The sequence below is a fragment of the Labeo rohita genome, chromosome 13 (assembly GCF_022985175.1).
Source record: "Labeo rohita strain BAU-BD-2019 chromosome 13, IGBB_LRoh.1.0, whole genome shotgun sequence".
Classification (NCBI taxonomy): Eukaryota; Metazoa; Chordata; class Actinopteri; order Cypriniformes; family Cyprinidae; genus Labeo; species Labeo rohita.
Window position 1 is genome coordinate 17,735,385 of NC_066881.1, and position 18,533 is coordinate 17,753,917.

The window sequence follows — 18,533 nt, forward strand, 5'->3', positions numbered from 1 at the left end:
AGCGAATGCCCAAAGACTAACAAAGTGCAAGTAAGTCAAACACTGTTTACAAACAAAAAGCTACAACGATGTCGGACAATTCTGAAATTGTAGGAGAAAATAAGATGGAGTTTTTAGCCGTTCTCTACCTTTTTTGAGTACACAGACGATGAACTTAGACGTGATTCGTAGTAGTGATGGGAAGTTCGGGTCATTTTACCGACTCGAACCTTTGAGTCTCGTTCAGCGAAATGAACAAATCTTTTTTCGAGTCATTTAGTTCATTTTAGCAAAATATAATTAAAATGTTACGTGTTACTTCCCTAACACATCTACTGCTTACACAAATGTTGATCACACTACAAACAAGACCAAACGGTAATGCTATAAGAAACAGAAAAGATTAATTCATTGTTTACCAGGGTCTTTGGTCTATGATTAGCTCACCTCACCTCTTATCTGACAAGTTTTCAGGTTTGAGTCATTCATTCATCATGTGACAGCCCCATAACATGAACGAACGACTCGAAAAACCTGAAGACTTGAAACAGGTGAACTAATTCCAGTACAGAACCTAATAGGATGTTGCGCATGCGTGACTGAACGAATCACTCCCCCGAGATGACTCGTTCTTCCCCGGTCACATTAAAGGTCCATTTAAAATGAACGAATCATTCAAGAATGCGCATCCCAGAGCCTGTGCTACACAAGGTTTTATGCTTAAAAAGTATACAAATTTTTATTTTTCGAAAAAAATGACAGATCGTTTCACTATATAAGACCCTTCTTTAGGCTGGGATCGTTTAGAGCCTTTTGAAGCTGCATTTAAACTACATTTTAGAAGTTCAAAATCGGGGGGCACAATTGAAGTTCATTATATGATCTTTGTACAGATATCAGAAAGATCCCAGCATAAGGAACAAGTGGATAGTTTATTTTTAAATGGCATCCCAGATCACGTAAAAGGATTGTTCGGACTTCGGAGCATGTTGTTTTTTTAAACGAGGCACAGTAGCTGCGTTTCCGTTACCCTTCAAACTGCACATACTGAAATTGTGAATTGAAAATACATCTGATGGAAACATCAATTTTGCAAAAACGATCATATATCGAAAAAAAGTTTTTATGCTTGGATCAAGTCTTTCAGGCCATTCAAAAAAGGAATATTTTGCAAAACTGCAATGGAAACGGCTTTTTCGCATTTACACGTCAAGTTGCGTACATAAGTCACATGATCATTCTTTAATGTACTATAACCTCAAAAAAACACCTCATATGTGGCTGTTTAAACAAGCATTGATTACACAATGCCATTAAAGCTTGCATAACCTTATTTACACTGCACAAGTCTGCAACACGCTTGTGTTTATACCAGGAGCACCATGGCTCAGTTTCAGAAGCGGCTCTCAGCACTACTTCTGTAAACATAGTTGCCTACGTCTCCTACGATTAAAATTACTGGCTAGTGCGGTGACTGCGACATACGTAAACCTACCAACATCCATTGCCATGACTTATCATGAGAGGAAAAAATTATGATTTCACATAACATTGGTTAATGGAAATGGTGTCATTTCGCACCTGTTTTTTTTATCAACATTTATAAAACATCGCAAAAGTTTGCACAAATCTGTAACGGAAACATTTTTTGCAAGATTTGTTGCAAGATGAAGCAATACTAGATCTGACTGCAGCTGCATCACAAATGGTAAGTAAATTATCTCATTATGCTTTTTGATACTGTTGATTAACAGTGGTCGATTACTGACCCGCCCCTTAAAACAGGCCATTTTAGACAGAGGGTCAGAATGAGGGTTGAATTTTTCCATTTTTTGCAAAAAACTTTATTAACATTATAAGTAGACCTCAAATAAAATTTTAAAATAATAATAATAATAATAATAATGATATTAATTCCATTTCACAACCTCTTTAAAGTTACTACTAAGCATTGTTGTTTTTAATCATCTGCATTATAACAATACCTGTCAATTCTCAAGTGATAACTGGCATTATTTTCAGCCCGAAGCCCTTTTTGTAGCACTGTAATGTGTGTGGCGACTGCGAGTAGGTGTTACTTATTTGTATGCCAAAAGGGAAGGTACTTTGTTTACAGTTTACGCAGATACATTGGAATTATTCATGTTTGCATATTCCAACCACTGGCACATTCATATTCACATGCAGACAGAAGCAGGATAAACGCTCTGCACACGGGTATAACAGCACTAGGGTAAGTAGATTAGCTCAAACTGATGACCTTCCAGATACTGGTGAACGTTACTAACTACAACAATTTTGAATGACTATGAATACTGAATTCTAACTAAGCAAAGATGAGCATTTCCTAGATTGCTGACTAGATGGTTTTCCTCTTTTAAATAATTTAATATAACAGTATTTGCTAATATAGTGGACCAAACCAAACCAAATAAGTCTAAGCATATTAAACATCAATCATTATGAAATGAATAAACTTTAAATGAGGTCACACAGTCGCTGGGCTGATCCATTGTTTTAAATAAACTGATCCTGTTGCTTTCCAACTCTCATTTTAATTTGTGTATGAGATTATAAATATACAATTTTAAGTTATTTACCTACATAATGATTTCAGACCCTCTTTATTAAGTGTATTTAACTACTATATACACTTACACTGTACTTGTATTTAAATCATACCTGCATGTAATTAGTTTCTGGTAATACGTCTGTTGACCTCAACATACCCCTTAGAAGTCAAGTCAAAATTCTTTATATAGTGCTTTATGCCAGTGGTTCTCAACTCCAGTCGTCTGGGCACACTGCTCTGCACATTTTGTATGTCTCCCTCATTTACCACACCTGATTCAGATCATCAGCTGGTTAGGAGAACGATCCATGAACTGAACTGAGTGTGTCAGATTCAAAAACATACAAAATGTGCTGAGCAGTGGGCCTCGAGGACTGGAGTTGAGAACTATTGCTTTATGCAATACAACTCACCCTCAAATCTACTCATACCACTAAACCTGTCCTTAACCTTAATCATTACCCTACGTTGTACATCATAGTTAATCTTTATGTACTGTATATAGTTAAAGACACCTAACATAAAGAGAAACCAACATTTCAACTATATCAGAAGTGTTGTTTTTCAAGTTTGACTTCCATAACGTCTTCTAAATCCACTGACTGAAATGCTGTCCAAAAGTAACGCACCTGTGAATCAACTTATGTTTTATAAACCTCACAGGCAACTTTCGCAGGTCTTAAAAACACCCAGCATCATTGTAAAACACACAGCGGGAGGATTAGAGACGTGGAAAAAAAACGCAAGGGTAAGCGTGACCGTGTGTGTGTGAGCTGAAAATGTGAAGTAGTGCTCAAGGACTTTGTCCTTCGCTGTCATTAAGGATTTCACATGGGTTGTTTAAAACCATGTGCACGGTGATGCCAGGGCCCGAACAGGTTTGTCAGTGACAGAACCTGAATCTGCTATGATTGCTGTCACACATGGGGACAAAGGGTCAGCTGTACCTTGAGTCTCTCTAATGATGCTCACAAATAGCTACTCCTCATCCCATATCACAGAGATGAACCGATGCAGACCCTGCCACTGTCATCAAGAGGACAGGTAGAAGCTGGAGGCTTTCTAACCATCCAAAAGGACACAGCTGAGACACTAAAACAGGCCGAGCCCAGGCTCTCTGTTGAACAAAAACACAGATTATGCAAAATCCAAACATATTTCAAGTAATAAACACGCATTTTGGATAAATAATTATAAGGTTAGGAAGAGAATACAAGTGAGAGCTGTAATACAGCCTTTTTTTTGTTTATTTTGGCAGTTTGTGACACATTTAAGTGTTTCCCACAAATACATTTGGTTTACAACAGCAAGACTGGCCAACAAAAATTCTTTGAAATAAAATGAGCCTCAATAAAGTTCATCTGGCTTCCGTTTTTACCACTAATCACTAAACTAAAATCATTGCAATGTTAGCAAACACCACATCTGAAAAGATGCTGGTTATGATCATCACTTTTTACCGTGATTCTAAAATGGCTTTAGTAAAAACAATTCAACATTTTCAACAGAAATTCCTCTTTTGCCTCTTTTGTAAACAGTTTTAAAACGTGAAATATGTCTCTGTGATCGCATTAGGCTGTGAGACAGAGAAAACAGAGGCACAGCAGAAGGCAGGCAGTGAACAAGAGAGGAAAGAGGAACAGAAGATAAAAAGTCAATTAAAAAAAGGCATTAGTCCTATAAAACACTCGGGCGGCCGTATCTTCCGGTCTCTCAGCGGCCCATCAGTGGAAGTCTGGCTTTTCTGGGAATGTGCAACCCGCGTGGCGAATAATGACGTTAGCAGCGTAGTGTCCAGCGCGGATGCACTGCTCAAAGGTCTTATCCTGTACCAGCTGGGACAGGAAACCTGCACACACATGCAAACAGACATTGAGAAAAAGACAAATCAAATCGGCCGTGTGCAAAAGAGTGAACAGATCCTAATCAAAAAGCATGTGCAAACACATGTTTAATGAACACACACATGCACGCACATCTGAAAACACGCCGGCGAACGCTAGCTCAGAGTATCGATTTTGTTGCATGTTCTTTCTTTTAAAAAATTAAGGAAATCAGGCTTAAGGGGTAAAGGTGATTCAAAAGGCCCCCTTTAGTGATGTGCGATACAGAAATCCTCCAGCTGCCCTCGGGCTCTGAACCCTCCCACCTAGATCTCTGCTCTCTGCAGCAGTGCCGGAGCGCATTGAAAAACAGCTGGCAAATTCATTTTCCAACACGGCAGAGCGCTGGCCTCCAACCTCTTGTTGGAACGGATAAAGGAGTTAAAAAAATCAATACGACGTTTGAGCAAACACGCTCACAGCTCTATTAGTCGCAAGGTTGTCCTGGAAGAGCTACAGGAAGACATGTTAGCAAATCAGGCTCGTGGCCTTTGAAAAGCAGAGGGCCCGCGTAAGAGCGTCGTATGAAGATAAATTACGCGGACCCGAAAGCCCCGTGCGAACGGCGTGATCAACATCGATATTTCTGTTTTTCATGGGGAGGCAAACAGCGTTGCGCTTTACGCTTTTGATGGATGGCTTCACAGTTCAGATCGGAGTAGACGTGCAGCGGCTATCTGAACGCGCGGTTATTAGCGAAACCCGCCGATTAAAGATAGCGGCTGTGGGGAGTCTGGAAACTCCACTAATCCATCATGAAAGTGATCTATTTGCCTGTAACTGTGTTATCTGAGGTTAAATAGTACGATAGCGCATTGGCGGCTTCGTGTGGCTAAACGAAGCCAAATGAATGAAGTATAACTACAATTCATCTGCAAATTGTCATTCCAAAGCAGCTGCACAGGAAATAAATAAGCATTGCGTGTCAGAGCTCTTGCATCACGGTCCGCTTTCCCAGAGGTTACAGATCAAACCTAATCCTGGATTAAATTGTCCTGTCAATAGTGATTTTTCCATTGAACATACTTTCGTCTAGGACTAGTCTGAGTCTACGACACCTGTTTCAACAATTCAGTTCATTTGTGTGCTGACTGGAGTTTCCTTTTCTGTGATTTACACATTAATGATCAGGTTAATTAATTTAGTAGGTTATATTTTGAAAAATGTCTCAGTGCTTTTTACATTGTCCATATAGTAAATGGAAGTCAATGGGGTCCAAATGCCGTTCTAGACACCACTGACTTTCACTGTATTGACGAAATCATCACCATAATCATCAGTTTCACAGGAACTAGAAAAGTCATACAGTTTTGCAACAACATGAGGATAAGTAAATAATAACAAAATTGTAATTTTTGGGTGAACTATTGCTTATGATTGATGACTTATGATTGACTTATGAAGTTTTCAGTGCTGTCAATCAATTAAAAAAAATTAACTGAATGGCAAATATATATATTTTTTCCATATCAGTCGATATTGATAGTTATCACGATAAATGTCACTTTTTTTTCCAAGTTTAAAACCAGATTTTTGCTCCAATGTGAAAGTTGTAAAAACCACGGTTAATTGTGGTTTTAAAATATTCTTTATGGTCAGAACATGACAAACACATTTTTCCTTAACAAAATAAATAAAAAAAAAATAATAAGAAAAAAATCCTAATTCTACGTTCTAATAAGTAATATTGTTTCAAATCAAAAAACAGGTTATCAAAATCAGTAATATCGGTAAAAATTGTAGCAACCTCATTTTTATATGGTGAAATGTAATTATTCTGACTGTTTGAGTGTTTTTTTTTTTTTTTTTTTTTTTTTTAGTTAACCACTGGTCTTCCATAGTAGCATACATTTAGATCACGATAATCACAGTTAAAACCACAAATATAGCACCTCAATACCATGGTAAAAATGTAATATGTTTATGTATTTGTATGAAAAACAGTAGTCTAAATACATTTGGTATAAATGCAAATGATATAGCTTAATCACAAAAAATACTGCAATTATATTCCATTACTCCTCTTTCAATACATTTATTACATGTCTACATTAATAATATAATTAAATTTGACACGAATACCCACATATCTGTATCTGAAAAATCTCCCGTTTGATGTGGTCATAAAGACGTCCTGCGACTAAATAAATGACTAAATTGACAGCACTAGAAGTTATTAAAGAAGACCTTTATGGCTTAGTAGCACAGTACCTCCAACAAAGGCACAAGTTTTGACAGCACTAGAAGTTGGTGTCCACCTTTCTCGCTTAGTAGCACAGTACCTCCAGGACAAAGGAACGTCTCCACCTTGTCACCTGTGGAAAAGACGGTTCACGTTCGATCTCCAGGACAGGGAACGTCTCCAGCCTTGTTAAACTATTGTTGAACTGAAAAATGAGGCTCATTCACAGACCGGCTGTTTGGCAGACGTGCGAGACTTTCTGCTGTCAAAAATGGTCGTTTTTTTTGATGAAAGACTGTATATTTTCCCCATAGAAGCTCAAAGTACTTTTTCATTTAACAATAGTGTCAAGCGTAGATTTAAAGCTGCGAAAATAAAAGCCAGTCATCTTTTTGTCACCCGCACACCTTTTCCCGCTGCTTTTTCTTCCTCGCAAACAAATCTAGTTAGCATGATGCTAATCATCCATGACACAGCAGAAACAGGAATAAACTTGGTACCGTAAAAAGATGGAGAAGTTCCCACAAGACATGCAGAAGGGAACAGAAGGATGTGCCATTTTCACTTGATGAGCTGTAAGAGCCCTGCTTGGGCCTTGAACTCAAGGAGAGGCAATTATATCATTTGCTGGTTCTTCAGCATGACAATTCTTGCACAGAAATGGATCTGCTCTCTAAAATAGCATTTGAAAGACAGCGTCAGTCTATTTTCAGCATTCAGTTTGAATGATCTGTCCCCATTCGGGCTAAAATAATGCATTAACTGTCCCACGCTGGTTCGCTCTCGAATGCCTTCTGCTGTACGCTTGTGTTTTATTCATGGCATTAGCCTCCATTAGGGTTGAATGAGGCTGATATAACTTTGCTTTGCAGTAAGAAGAGCACTCCAGAGAACCCAATATTAGATTCTTGAGGACCTTCAGAAAATTTCACATGTGGCAAGTCTGGCAACCCAATCCTGTGCTGCGATTTAGCATTTGAATTAAGCTACTGCTGCCTTCAAGTGCACCTGGTAAGCCTCTACGACAGAGTTAGGCAACTGCTATTACGACACGATACTCATTCAAGTCTAGGGAGAAAAAAAAAGTGGGAAGTAGTCAAAACATCAATAGATGACAATTGCTGTCACTTCTGCTATATCATTAGATAAGCATAACTGAATATACCAGGACACTGGATGACTTTTACACAACATGACTTATGCATTCATTATTAGGTTCATCAATCTTATGAGGCTTAATAATTTTTTCTTGTTTTAATTAAAAAAAAAAAAAAAAAAAAGATGATAGATGATAAGATATTCGTCGGCTGGGATCATGTAGAGCTCTTTGAGCTGCATTGAAACTGCAATTTCGACCTTCAACCCCACCGATAACCACTGAAGTCTGCTATATGGAAAAAAAAAGGAATGTTTTCCTCAAAAACCTTAATTTTTTTCGACTGAAGAAAGAAAGACATGAACATCTGGGATGACATTAATTAAATGAACTACTTAAGTAAATTAGGGAGATTTTTATTCTGAATTTGAACTAAAACTTTAATATTCATACATACTTATGCATTTATTTAAAAGCAATTTATTTTTAAATTGTTTCTTTGAACATTGCAAACTAGTGCTGTCAAATGATTAATCACGATTAATCGCATCCAAAATGAAAGATTTTGTTTACGTAATATGTGTGTGTGTGTACTGTGTATATTTATTACGTACATATAAATACGCACACATGCATGTATATATTTAAGAAAAATTTTATGCTTATATATTAAAAATATTTAGATATAATATCAATTATATGAATATAAACATACACATGTAAATATTTTCAAAATATACACGTGTATGTGTGTGTATTTATATATACATAATAAATATACACAGTACACACACACGTTATGTAAACAAAAACTTATTTTGGATGCGATTAATCACAATTAATCGTTTGACAGCACTAATGCAAACTTTTCTAACTGCATCTCAGTTTTGAAATAGACTTCTCGTGCCTATTGCAGGTTTCTCACTTTTTTTAAGCCTTGCTTCTCAAGAATCAAATGCATTTTATTTTTGTGTAACGCCCACATGTCAAGATCTAATCAACAAATCGATGAACTGAACTCACACATTTTCTCTTTTTCGATACAGTTACACTCTGATGTACATCACAACACAAAAGAAAAGATTTGTCCCTACCCCTCTTTAATCGCTACTTTAAGCTATACAGTTTTAACACCTGAATTTGAGTTTCCTTCTGCCATCCGTTGTTGAATAAAGTAATTATTTTTTATTTCTTTGTGCCCAAAAAGTATTTTCATATCTTCATAAAACGTAAGGTCGAACCACTGATGTCACATGGACTATTTCAATGATCTCCTTACTGCCTTTCTGGGCCTTGAACGTGATAGTTGCATTGCTGTCTATGCAGGGTCAGAAAGCTCTTGGATTTCATCAAACATATCTTCATTTGTGTTTTGAAGATGAACGAAGGTCTTATGGGTTTGGAACGACATTAGGGTGAGTAATAAATGACAGAATTTTCATTTCTGGGTGAACTATCCCTTTAACATATGAACTTTACATTTCCTGACACTAAGAAGCAGCAGAAACCAGTCTTAGCTAGCCCTTGCGATGATTCTTTCAGCAAAACAGCCTGTAATCTGCAACAACAGAGGGCTTTAAAGTATACACCTGCTAATTGTAGTCAGTAGGTGTCAAAGACCATCACTTTGTGTGGAGAACTTCAGAGGAAACCTTCAGACGCAGACAGTAAACAACACAGAACGCAAGAAAAGGCTTTCAACTGACGCAACAATGAGCACTCAAGACACGTCTGCTGCGTGTGTGAGCGGTTTTTCCCTAAACGAGGCAGCCGATTGTGTCTTTGATAATTAATTACACAAAAAGCAGATCCTTTTAGAATCAGCTAATTAGCAGCAAAACGACTTTGCTTAATTAATGCAGGCAATGAAGCATGCTCGCCCGCCTTCCTCTTGAAATGATTAACTAGAGGATCTTCCGTGTGAATTAAGTTAACAGAAACTCATGATCTATCTATTATTTTGCAATTAAAGATTACAATATTTCCACTGCCATCATAGCATGTCATCTCCCTCATGACAAACTACACAAGGAAGCAAGCACGCACGTTCACGCGCAGCCTAAATCTGCAGTTTTGTTTGAACAGACATATGACTGAAGGGGCGGAAAAAAAATGACCAGACGCAAATGAATGTGTTCAAAATGAAACTGTATGTGGTTCCTTCCTTCCTGTATGAGGCTGACCTGATTCTACTTCCTTTTATGACTCAGAGACAGCGCAGCCTGAGAGCGAGAGAAAAAAATAGCCATTAACTGTTCCTCCCTTTGATACCCATGACTGAACTGAAGAGGCTCTAGACAATAATGGACATCAAACTGACGATTAAGGCTCGTGTGAAGCAACGACACTCTTCTCTTCAGATTTGTGAGGGAGCAAGCAGAGACAATGCAATTCAGCATGGTGAGAATGCAGGTACTAGCACAGGCTAACCCCTCTGCCCTTTGATGACAGGTCACGCACCAGAGGCATGCTGGGAAATGTCCAAACATCCCAGTCGTGGTGAGTCATCTGGAAAAAAAATTATGAGGTGGTTCTTGGAAGTACATGGTACAACATTAGGTCATATCCAAGGGTCAGAGTCCACAATAAAAAAAATATGCTACAATAAAAAATATCTTAAAACGCAAGCGCACGCTGCCTATTAAGTCCATGTAAATTGCTGCACGGAACAAATGTCAATACAATAAAACCTTGGTGTGTAAAACAGATTTATACTTGATTTAGGGCTCAGAGGGAGGGCCGTGAGCTCTTAGAGCTCGAGAAACATACAGTGCCAGTCTTCCATCTTGGTAAACAAGGCTGAACTTGCATATGTGCTAGTCCCCTTGCATTGATGTTTAATGGTGCATGTTGCTCTAGGTGGTTCCCATAACCTCACTTTGTCTCCTACAAGCTGCATCAATTGATATGATAATGGGGGGAGGACGTGTGAAATGAGAGGGGCTGCGCTGGAGGACGAGGCGTCCAACCACTTGGATGCCAAATGGTGTCCAGGAGCCTCTCTCGGCTCTCAATGGGGACAATGACAAGAGTTTCAAGGAATGGAGGCAAGAGGCAGATGCTTAGAAAAAAGAAAGATTCACACTACTAATTGGTCCAATAGGATGTTTTCATTACTGCCCATGTGTGTCATCGTTAACCGACACGCACAGCAAAAATATTATAATAATTGAGTACTGTCTTCAAGTACTCCGAAACTCATAAGAAGGGATGGGAATCCAATTCTTTATTGGTTCCATTAACAGTTTTTTAGTAGTTCGGTGAAAGAGATATTTGGAAAACGGAGATGCAATTTCAGATAACATAAAAGAATTTTTGCAAAAGGTGTAACAAAGACTTTTTAGTCTTTTTAGTTGTTTAAATGCAATGCAATAATGGGACTTTTAAAGTACATACAAAAAACAAAAACACAGTTCTATGCAAAAGTTTGGGAACCCCTTGCAGAATCTATTAAAAAAGGTTCAAACATTCACTGATGCTCCAGAAGGAAACACAATGCATTAAGAGAGATTTGAAGATCAAGGTAAATTGTACTTGATTTGTCTTCTGGGAAACATGCAAGTATCTTCTGTTGCTTCTGAAGAAAAGTAGTAAATGGAAAAAAAAGATATTTCAATGAAATAAGAAAAAATTGGATATCTTCATCCTGTTCAAATGTTTTCTTAAAAGTCTCTTAATGCATCATGTTTCCTTTTGGAGCATCAGTGAATGTTTGAACCTTTTTTAATAGTTGTGTTTGAGTTTCTCAATTGTCCTCAGTGTGGAAAGATGGATCTCAAAATCATAGAGTCACTGCTGAAAAGGGTTTAAATATGCAAAAGATGCAGGAAAACGGAAGAATCTGCAAGATCTGAAGGATTTTTCTGAAGAACAGTGCTCAGTTTAACTGTTTTCAACAAACAAGGGACTCATGAACAACCATCACAAAACAAAACAAAACAAAACAAAACAAAAAACTATCGTAGATCATCCAGGTAACCACAAACAGTATTAAGAGCCAAGGGTTCCCAAACTTTTGCAGGGGGTTATTTTAATAATTTCATCTATTTTTTTTTGTCTTGTGGACTTTCTGTAAACATATTTCATGTAGAATATCTTACTCAGGACACTACTAAATAAAAAATAACATGCATTTTGAATGATCTCTCTTATTTTGTTAAAAAATTTAAGGGGTTCCCAAGCTTTTGCATAAAACTGTATTGACAACTCAATGTGTAATAAAAATCCCAAGTGAATTGCAAGTCTTGAGTACAGCATAAAGTTGTAAGCCGCATGATTTTTGATTCAGATGTGATTCATTAGAATCTGCGGTTGAAGTATACTAAAGCTGTGTGGACTCATTTGAGAATCACACTACACTGGTTGCACCGTATATTTTGATTCACTATGAACCAGTTTATTAGAGCCATTCACATGGGAATCAAACTGTTACACAATCAAACAGAGCCTGCACATTAGAGTTATTTGTTTGTGAATCACGCTGTTTGGCGCAGTAGATTTAGTAGTGTTCCTAACTGTTGTGCAGGAAACACTTAAGAATAAACACAAGGAACCAATAACAGAATCAATCAATTTTTTTTTAAAGGAATAGCCAAAATACTAACCCAATTCCTGAGTGGCAAAACAGTATGTCGAAAAAGACAATTCTGCTGAACAAAGGAAATTAAATAATTTAAAGAGTAAAAATGAATCATTTCTGAATTAAGGTTTTACAAGAGGTTCTGCTCCAATGTGAACGAGGACAATTTATATAAGCACGCGAGAGCAAACTAGGGCAAATAAAAACAGAGAAATTAAATTCCTAAAGCGCTACAATCTGCTCTCGTTCCCCCCAAAACCATCCTTGATGGACATCTCCTTCCATTTCATCAAACCGGAGAGAACACATCACATCTTTATTCAAAACATATTATTGAACTTGGCTCTCAACATGCTGCTTTGGTTAGTCTGAGAGCGTTCCAGGACCAATTTCATGTTAATGTATAACACAAAAGAGGCCATTGGCAGCGCTCTTTAATAGGCATGGCAATTAAAACTTTGCTGCCAAAACCTGTCTTTGTTGTTACTGGCTTGTGGTCGTCCCTGTAAACACAGTCTCCGGGCAGTTCACAGGGAGTTCCATCGCTTTTGTGGTTTCGCCATTCTTCGCTTTACATGTTCATGCAGAAAGTGAAAATGCTTCGCTCTGCGTGACTATCCAGGGAGCGGAAAAAAAGGGGCAACAAAGTTACACCTCCCGAGCTGTGAGGTTATATTAATAGCTCTTGTACAGCTGTTTCTTTTTGGTGCTGCGTTTGACACTTGTGTGCGCAGATCAGAAGTGAGATGTTGCTTTCAGGGTTTTGTATCCCTTTGGCACGGGCCTCTCAGGAGGAAGAGGAAACCGCAGCTCTGCTCGCAAAAGGCTCTCCAGGAACAAGTAGCACTGTAAACACGTATCGGACCGGCTCAAAATAAAACAGGCCGGCGAAGACAAAACATGCACGTGTGACGACTATTTATAGAGCCCGAGCATCAGAAAAAGCCATCGCAACATTTACAGCTCTGTGGAGTCACGCCAATTATGTGTAATAAATTCTCTTGTTATCACTGGTTATGTGCGGCGTAATATGATTATGCTCGTAATGTGACAAGCCAAAACCATGAACGCCTCGGGTCACGCGATAATTACTCTTTTACTGTATCTTAGGCATTGTCGTTTCCAATATATCACTGCGACTTTCCAAAAGTGATGGCGTGGTGGATTATTATTCGGCTGTTCAGACAGCAACAGAAATGTTTCACGTCTCCAATAGATACCTGAGCTACTGAATGACAAGCTATTCGCCACACAATGAGACATGACACAAAACCAATGAGCGGGAGAGAGAGATTCAAGGCCTTCAGACAGCTGCGGAACGGTGAGAGATTATTCCTCTCAAATCCACTTCTCGTCGGCTCCGGAGCCAAACAAAAGCTCCAAGGAGTAAACAAGGATGGCCGTCCTCTTGGCAAACAGACTGAGGAAACTGCCCTCACTTGCCTTCTTTTCTCTGATCCACTATCTCCACGCTAGGGCTGGTCAGAGAAACATGAGCGTGACAAACACATTTAGCCGCTAATAAAGGGCACCCACCATGCCGAGAGTGGCGGGAGATAACCAGCACAAATAATCAGAGGAGTCTGGGACGGAGAGAGCTTTAAGAGGCAGTTTTGCCCTTTTCAAAGCGAGACATTGATCAGATCCCCTCGCCTCTGAGCCATGCTAATTAGCTGAAGACGAGCGGTGATGATGTCACGATCGATTTGGCGGACGTGAGGAGGTCTTCATCCGTTGCCCTTCCCATCACGAGTGAGATACTGAATGAATGCGACGCATAAGCTCGCGTTTCATGAGGTGAATTCGAAATCTCTGTTCAGAAATAGACTAAATACATTACAGCTGGTTTCTGGCTCAGAGTAAAAATAAAGGTAATTGTGAGTTTAAAATAATTAGAATAATAAAAAAAAGTCAATTGTGAGATATCTGATAGTTAGTTGTACATATCAGATGTATAGTCACAATTATGAAAAACAGTTCAAAATTGAGATACAATAAAAAGTTAGCAGTGCAAAAAAAAACAATAAATAAAAATAAAATGTCACATTTTGAGAAATAAGCTTGCAGTTGTGAGAAATAAAGTCACACTTAAAATATGAAATCGCAACTGTGAGAAAGTCAGCTTGTTTCTACATCAGAGTAAAAATAAAGTTAATTGTGAGTTTAAAATGAAATAAAAAATCATTAAAATATAAAAAGCCACAACTGTGAGATATAAAGTTGTACATATAAGATGGATATTCACAATTATGAAGAATAGTTCAAAGGTACATGAAGAGGTACAATAAAAATATAAAGTTAATAGTTGGAAAAAAATAAAAAAATAAACACACAGAAATAAAAATTCACATTTTCAGACGTATATAATGAGAAATAAGCTTACAGTTGTGAGAAATAAAGTCTTAGTTCTGAAAAACAGTACTACTGCTGTGAGATAAAGTCACAATTAAAATATGAAAATACAACTCTGAGAAAGTCAGCTTGTTTCCACCAAGTAAAAATGGTAATTATGAGTTAAAAAAAAAACAACAACAACAAAAAAAAAAAACATTAAATATACACTACCAGTCAACAGTTTTTTAATGTTTTTAATGTATATAAAAAGTCTCTTCTGCTCACCAAGCCTGCATTTATTTGATCCAAAGTATAGCAAAAACATTAAAAATGTGAAATATTTTTACTGTTTAAATTAGCTGTTTTCTATTTGAATATATTTTAAAATGTAATTTATTCCTGTGATTTTAAAGCTGAATTTTAAGCATCATTGCTCCAGTGACATGATCCTTCAGAAATCATTCTAATATTCTGATTTGCAGAAAAAAATATTTATTATTATTATTATTATTATTATGTTGATGATAGCTGAGTAGAATTTTTACAGGTTTCTTTGATGAATAGAAAGTTCAGAGGAACAGCATTTATGTATTTATTATCATTGATCATTTTAATCAATTGAAAACATCCTTTCTAAATAAAAGCATTCATTTCTATCACTTCTATGTACTCAACTGTTCTAATTATTGATAAACAAATAGTGTTTCTTGAACAGCAAATCAGCATATTAAAATGTTTCAAAATTTTATTGTTTTTGCTGTACTTTGGATCAGACAAATGCAGGCCTGGTGAGCAGAAAAGACGTCTTTAAAAACATTAAAATCTTACTGTTCAAAAACTTTTGACTGCTAGTGTAAAAAGTCACACTTTTGAGATCTAAAGTTACAATTATGAGAATTAAAGATGCAACTGGGAGATGCAAAGTTTCAATTGTGAGATATACAGTCATATGATAAGCAGTAAATAGCAGACAAATTTGTTACTGTAAGATATTAAGTTGAAACTGCTGGAAATTTGTGAGGTTTGAAATCAAAACAGAGGCAAAATAATATAAAGTTGCAGTTATGAGACAGAGAGATGATAAAAAGATAAAACAATTACTCAACTCACAATGACATCACAAAATACGTCAAGAAAAATGTTGAGAAATAAGTCTCAACTGTGAAAAAAATAGTTTCAGTTACGAAACAATATTGTAGTTGTGAGACAAAGTCACAAATTAGATACGAAATTATAACTAATTATAAGTTTACTTATTAATTTTTAACGCTGACATCCAAACTATGGTGGCTGAACAGGAAAGTTCAGTCCACCTTGTGTCAGTAAAGGCATCACAGAGGCCGTTTATGTAATCAATCAATGTTACGTCTTATAACTCCAAGCAATTTCTTTTGCTTTTAAAGCCCATCAAAACAAGCAGCCACTAACTGACTGTTTACAGCGTTTCTGTTTTAGCTCAGCTGCGTCGAAGGTGCATTGCATTAATGAGACACAAACAAGGACGGGCAAACATTACAGAATAATAGCCCTAACATAACACAAGAAAAATGTGAGAGAGAGCGTAAACTCTCGCGCACACATATGCACACACACACACACAGGAAGAGCGTGTGCGTTTATGAGCACATAATAACCTTTGCTAAGGGCTCACAGAGATGGAGGAAAACAGACTGAAACGAAAAGGCTCCTCTAGGGAGTTCATTAGGTGCAGGTAAATCTGACAGCGCATTAGACACATTCCTCCCGAATAAGTTTCAAGACGAGCGGCTCCTCTCCAGGAGCAGGAATGAAAATGTACCTCTTTAGTAGGACGACAAAAACAAAACGGATTACATGGAGCGACTTTAGAATTATTCGCAACTGAAGTTAAAGCAATTTATTTCTCTCACTGTGAGTCACAATGACCCAGAAGTAGCAACAGAACTTTGCAACCCAGGCTCATTGGAAATACGTGCCTCTATATTAATTTCCGCAACACCGTAATTACGTACTTTACTGCACATTTTGTGGGAGTTTCAAAAGTAAAATGTCCAGAGAGTAGCGCCAAAACACGCATTTAATACGTAACCGTGGCACGTTTTTATTACATTGGTACAGGCATGTATTGCTGCGCTGTTATTACGCGGCTTGAAATACATATTGTGGCTGTTCAGAATTCAAATATCCAGGTAGAGTCGCTAAAGGTTAATGCTCTATCATGTTGGAAATATCCTCTACACCAAACCCAACCCTAAACCTACCCAACAGTGTTAACAAATGCAAAAGCGATATAAAAACACACCTGTTGAGGCAGACGTGCTATTTTGACTTTCTTATGTTTGTTGAACCGTAGTTTGACGGGCTTTGTACCAATGAGCTAAGTGCAACGCTGTATCTCGTGAGCTACCGAGCAAACCTACTGAACTAGAAAACGTACTCATATGAAGCTGTATATGTGACAACATCGTTCAAAGATGTCAGTTTTCAAATCACACAGGATAAAATTGTTTTGAACTTTATTATTAAGCTTTGTTAATAAAAACTCTGTAGATGGAACTCATACACTATGTGAAAAGGAATAAAAGCTGTTGGAGTTTTACTGCCTCTAGTATTCATTTCAACTGGAAACTACAGTGATTCATACATACAGGTATGTTTTTTTCAGTTTTGTAGATATGTATATAGAGGCACGTATTTCCAATAAGCCTATGTTGGAACTTTTCTTCCATACTGTAAAGTAACATCTGAGTGAACAGATTATTAAAAAAAAAAAAAAAAAAAAAAATGTAGGGCAGGACTTGGTTGTATACACTAGTTGTTAATTTGAATGGAAGCAGATCTGAATGCAAGCTTACAGATGCTTGTAAAAAGTGGCATGGTTTATGCACACTAAATCACTGGAGAAGTCCTGCATATATCACCAAGGAAAAGTCTAATTGAGTAATGACATTTTGATTAAAATAATGAGCTCAAAAAGTTATTTTTTATTTTAAAGTCTGTGTAAAGGAATAGCAAATGTGTTCTGAGTTTGTCACACCACAGAAAAATGTGTTACCACCCAGCCAAATTTGAATGACAACACATCCGGTCAAGTTGAAAAAAATAGGCAGTATACTCTGCTCTTAAACGCTGGGGGTGTGTCCACTGTCGGCACTGAAACCACGCCCATTCGCTAGAAATATATTTAAATAAGGAGACCGAGCTGTTTTGTAAATTAGCGCAATAAGGTAATATTAGCGCTGTGAATCTTTGGATAGACATCAATTCAATTCACAATTCATAGGTTTTTGCAAATTCAGAACAATTTTATTCAAGACGATTCACAATTGAATTCGATTCGATTAATGATTCCATTCTGCATTCTTTAAGTGCATTCACAGGATTATATAAATGTTTCCCTAAAATCTTTAAATGCTTAGTGAGGGGGAGAGGAAAAAACACTTTTGTCCACTGTTAGATGTTAGTTTAATGATGCTTAGGCATGACACGACGTATGTAGAAATTTATGTAAGCCAAGATTTTTTTTTTTTTTTTTTTTTAAAAAAGGGGCTTTAAAAGTATTATTATTTAATGTTAACTATTGTTTAGCATAGTGTTTATGCTAACATTTTTGTCTCACCAGGAAAGACATGTCTCACCATTATTTCAGAAGTGACAGAATATATATATAAATTCTTATATATTTCTTTGAATTGGCTAAGAAATCAAACACACTACTGGACAATAATCAATCAATAATTTATATCTATATTTTTTGCATATTTTTTCCTAATGACAATTTTATGATTGGTTTACATAGGCCTACTGCAAAACTTTTTTTCTATTTTCATGACAGAATAAGGTAGAAAATATACTAATGTCAATTAGCACTGCATCATTGATATGCTTTATTGATTTATTGTGTTTACTGTCTTATCGTTTCATCAGTT

General features: G+C 37.0%; 1 protein-coding gene across 1 annotated transcript in view; it reads right to left on the reverse strand.

Annotated features, from left to right (window-relative positions):
- Positions 1-3,780: 3,780 nt before the first annotated feature.
- Positions 3,781-18,533, reverse strand: part of adka (adenosine kinase a) — a 206,014-nt gene continuing 191,261 nt past the window's right edge. The window contains exons 10-12 of the mRNA XM_051126132.1: positions 6,734-6,749; positions 6,646-6,674; positions 3,781-4,400 (exon numbers count right to left, since the gene is read on the reverse strand). Of these exons, the coding sequence (XP_050982089.1) occupies positions 4,276-4,400; positions 6,646-6,674; positions 6,734-6,749 (170 nt within the window). The 3' untranslated portion in view covers positions 3,781-4,275. The remainder of the gene's footprint in view (positions 4,401-6,645; positions 6,675-6,733; positions 6,750-18,533) is intronic.